At 38.6% G+C, this 3729-nt stretch overlaps 1 protein-coding gene across 1 annotated transcript in view; it reads left to right on the top strand.

The window, feature by feature from the left end:
* LOC106531518 (nebulin) overlaps positions 1-3729 on the top strand; it is a gene marked incomplete at its 3' end in the record, with an annotated part of 76783 nt that overhangs the window by 51170 nt on the left and 21884 nt on the right. The window contains 5 exon segments of the mRNA XM_014027397.1: positions 1472-1576; positions 1669-1773; positions 1852-1956; positions 2051-2158; positions 2259-2372. Of these exon segments, the coding sequence (XP_013882851.1) occupies positions 1472-1576; positions 1669-1773; positions 1852-1956; positions 2051-2158; positions 2259-2372 (537 nt within the window).

Below are 3729 nucleotides of genomic sequence, written 5' to 3'. Positions count from 1 at the left end.
CATTAAACAGAGGTGGAGGCCTTCGTGTCCAGTTGTCCTCCTCCTACAACGCTGTTATTTCAAGTATGACTCCGCCCCCTGTGAGCAAAAGGTGTGAATCAGGGCCCCAATGATACCCAATACAAAGGAGGAAAAAACAAAAACAAGGGGACTTTGAGCCCCGCCTGCATTCACTACATACACATAACATGACACCTAAGAACCACAGCATCCAAACCAATAAGTCAGGTGATGGGTCACATGACCCTCTATGAACAATAGAGCTAATCAAGCCTATTGTTAGTCGATGGCCCTCTTTTGCATGTGACTAACCTGTTTGTCCACCATGTGGAGGCGGAGCTTATAAGGCTGAGTTCACCTGAAACTCTTCAGACTGAAGAAGTCTCTTGGAGGAGAGACGAAACGTTTCACTAAAGAAGAACCATCCAGAGGACCTACTGATTTTTTCTTTTTGAAGAGCTGTAGAGTTCATCAGTTCAGCCTTGGTTCCCCTCGGACACCAGTTCACTGATGTGAGTGGTAGAGGGGATTGTGGGAGCCAGAGCATCTGTTCACAAAAACATTCAGAAGAATTTGAAATATCCAGCCTTCAAGGCCAACATGTGAGAGCCAAATTTAGTTAAACACAATTGTTTTTGTTAGAAATCGAAACTGTTGATTTGTCAACCATCAAAGTCTTCATTGGAAACTCTCAATGACGTATTTCAATCATCCGAATTTGTTGGTTGTTCTCGCCTCGCCGGCTGGACGACTTCTCTATTCATTCCTGCCAGTGAGCTCAGGAACGATCACTGGCCTGCAAGAGAATCACCTCCAGCTTGCAATTCTGCTCCAAAAGCACCTGAGTCTGAGTGTTGAAAGCTCAACATATTTCATCACACAGGCTGGGTAGCCTCATCAAGGCCCGAACAGCTGCCGACACTTTCCAAATTCCATCTTTGATGTCCTCGACCGACAACACATACTGGCACATTACTGTTGTGGAAATCTTTATTTTACCAAGGCAGAAACACTTACTCACACTTCCACTTACTCCAGGAATCCATAACATGCCCAGCGGCAWATGTCCCATCAGGACAACAGGGCTCCCCTTTGCCCAATCTTCTCATGGAGAAAATTTGATCAATAGCATTGAGAGACCAYCTGACCAGATCCATAATTTCCAATTTAGAAGAAATGCAGGAAAGGCTCCGAAAGCAGCAAAGCAGGGTAAATAAGGGACGGTTGAAGAGAGGTAACGGTTCTTCGAGAGCTGAAAAGAAYAAGCATAAGCATTTTTAAGTATCTGTCCATGAACAGTATTTCTTTTGTACCTTGACACCATCATTGGTCAGCAAAACAGAAAACACAATAGCTGCTTTGTCACAACATGTGTTTTATTGTTATGCTTCCATATTTTGCTTTTGTACAACAAAATATGTAAAATGGATATTTTCTAACTATTATTTTGTCTGCTGATATCGTCTGATAGGTGTTCTACAAGGACGACCTGAACTGGATGAAGGGTATTGGCTGCTACGTTTGGGATACACCAGAGATTCTTCGTGCCAAGAAGTCCTACGAGCTGCAAAGTGAAGTGAGTAGAAAAGTTGAATTCAACAACATAAGTTTCATTCAAACTTAAATTAAAAACTCATTTACTCACTCTGTCTGTTGCATCCCTAACAGCGTAAATACAGAGAGAACGCCAAGAAGGAATTCCACAATTACTCGATTGTGACGGACACCCCTGAGTATGTGACTGCTGTCCTGGGCCACACCTGGGCCAGTGACGTAAGTGAGCTGCTTCAGAAAATAAATAATGTTTATGAAACYCTTCATTTACATGTGGTTTTAATTCTGAATTCACAGCTGAACTACAGGGAGGCGTATCACAAGGAGAAGCATTTATATACCACTGTTCTGGACACAGCTGATTACGCCAGATGCCACAACTTTAAATTAATCTTCAGTAATGTAAGCAAAACAAAATATACAGTTTTTTTTTCTTTGTCTATAGACAACATAAAAACATTGCTATAAGGCGATAATGTAATTATTCTGTCCTCAGAAAAACTACACAGCTGTTTGGGATAAAATCAAAGCAAAAAGCTACCAGATTCCAGCTGACTCTAATGCTCTGCAACATGCCAAACAACAGAAGGTCATTCTGAGCAACGTGAGTTCAAGGTTCACTTTTCTGATGTTAATGAATGATGGTGGTGAGTTTCACTGTTGACCTGTAAGAAGTTATCTATAGACATTTTTGCCCCCCTTAGGTCAAGTACAAGATGGATTATGAAAAGTTCAAATCTCTTTACACTCTGCCCAAGTCACTTCAAGACGACCCTGCCACTGCCCGCTGTGTCAAATCTGGAAAGCTGATCCTGGACGTAAGTAAATTAAATACAAGTTCCTTGTGTAGGGTTCCTGCACATTTCTGAAAAGTATGGAATTTAGTTTATCATGAAACAAAAAATAAAATAAAATAAAATAAAAAAAATAGAATATGGACTATCATTTGTGCTTTTATTCTTGCATTTTTAAAATACCAACATTTCTAGAAATTGCTCAAACAAGCAAAGTATTGCTTTATAATACTGAAGGAATAATTGGGGTCTATGTAGTGCACTGATTATAATTACATCACACGTATACTGGTAGTTTGTTTTATGATAGAAGTGTAATGACTGATAAATGTGATTTATAATTAACTAGATGATTCTATTTTTAGTAACTACATGCCGGGTAACATATATAACACATAGGTGTACTTTTAAACTCATCAGGATAGGTTTATATTTGTTTGTGGGCATGGCTCTGACCAAAATGATTGGGACCCCCTCCCGGCTGATGATGTAATTAATATAGGCGGAGTCATGCTGATGATAAAACTCTTGGGATTTCCTGGTTCGGCCTGATTTCCTGGTCTGCGTTAAACAGGTTTTCAGCGTGAGCTCTCTGGTTTTCTGTATGGTTTACTCTCACACTCACATTAWATTTGRACATTCTCATATGATTTCACACACATCCTGGAAACGAACGCGCAATAACGTGTATTTCTTTCATTACAGTTTATTAAACTTGAGCATTATTTATAACGTTAAGTTTAATGTTTGACCTGCAGTATTTATGTTGCGTTTGAGGAACTGACAGAGAATCTTTGGTGCATCAGTTTTGAGTCCTGGCCAATAAGTAACATATCTCAACACACTACCAACAATAGGATAAATTAAAAACACAAAACCCATAGGACACAGTGTGATACAGCCCTTAAAGGGATTAATTATTCAGTTGATTCAACACAAAAAAATAAAATAAAATAAAATAAAATAAATCAGTGCATAATAACACAAAGAAAATATTCATTTTTGTTTATTAAAACTAACTCATTTCCAGGTCCTTTTTTTGTAACCATGGATGACTAAATATATTATTATTGCCCCCCATTGCCGAGGCGGGGCACTTACTGTCTTACTGTCTTACTGAAATACTGTCCGTCCGTCCTTCTGTTACAATTTCAGAAAGCTGTAAATTTCACATAAACTGCAAAAACTGTCCACTTAACCAAGTTTTAAAACCTTATATCAGCCAAAAACTGTAAAAACTGTCCATCTAACCAAGTTTTAAACATTATATCAGCCAAAAAGTCTTTTTGATCTTGTTTTCAGACTGATTTACTAAACAAGAACTGATTGTGTAAGAATAATCATCTTGTTTTCAGAATGTGTAAGATTATTTGTCTTGTTA

This window comes from Austrofundulus limnaeus, unplaced genomic scaffold (assembly GCF_001266775.1).
Source record: "Austrofundulus limnaeus strain Quisiro unplaced genomic scaffold, Austrofundulus_limnaeus-1.0 Scaffold646, whole genome shotgun sequence".
NCBI classification, from domain to species: domain Eukaryota; kingdom Metazoa; phylum Chordata; class Actinopteri; order Cyprinodontiformes; family Rivulidae; genus Austrofundulus; species Austrofundulus limnaeus.
This window is presented reverse-complemented; position numbering and strand designations above follow the sequence as displayed.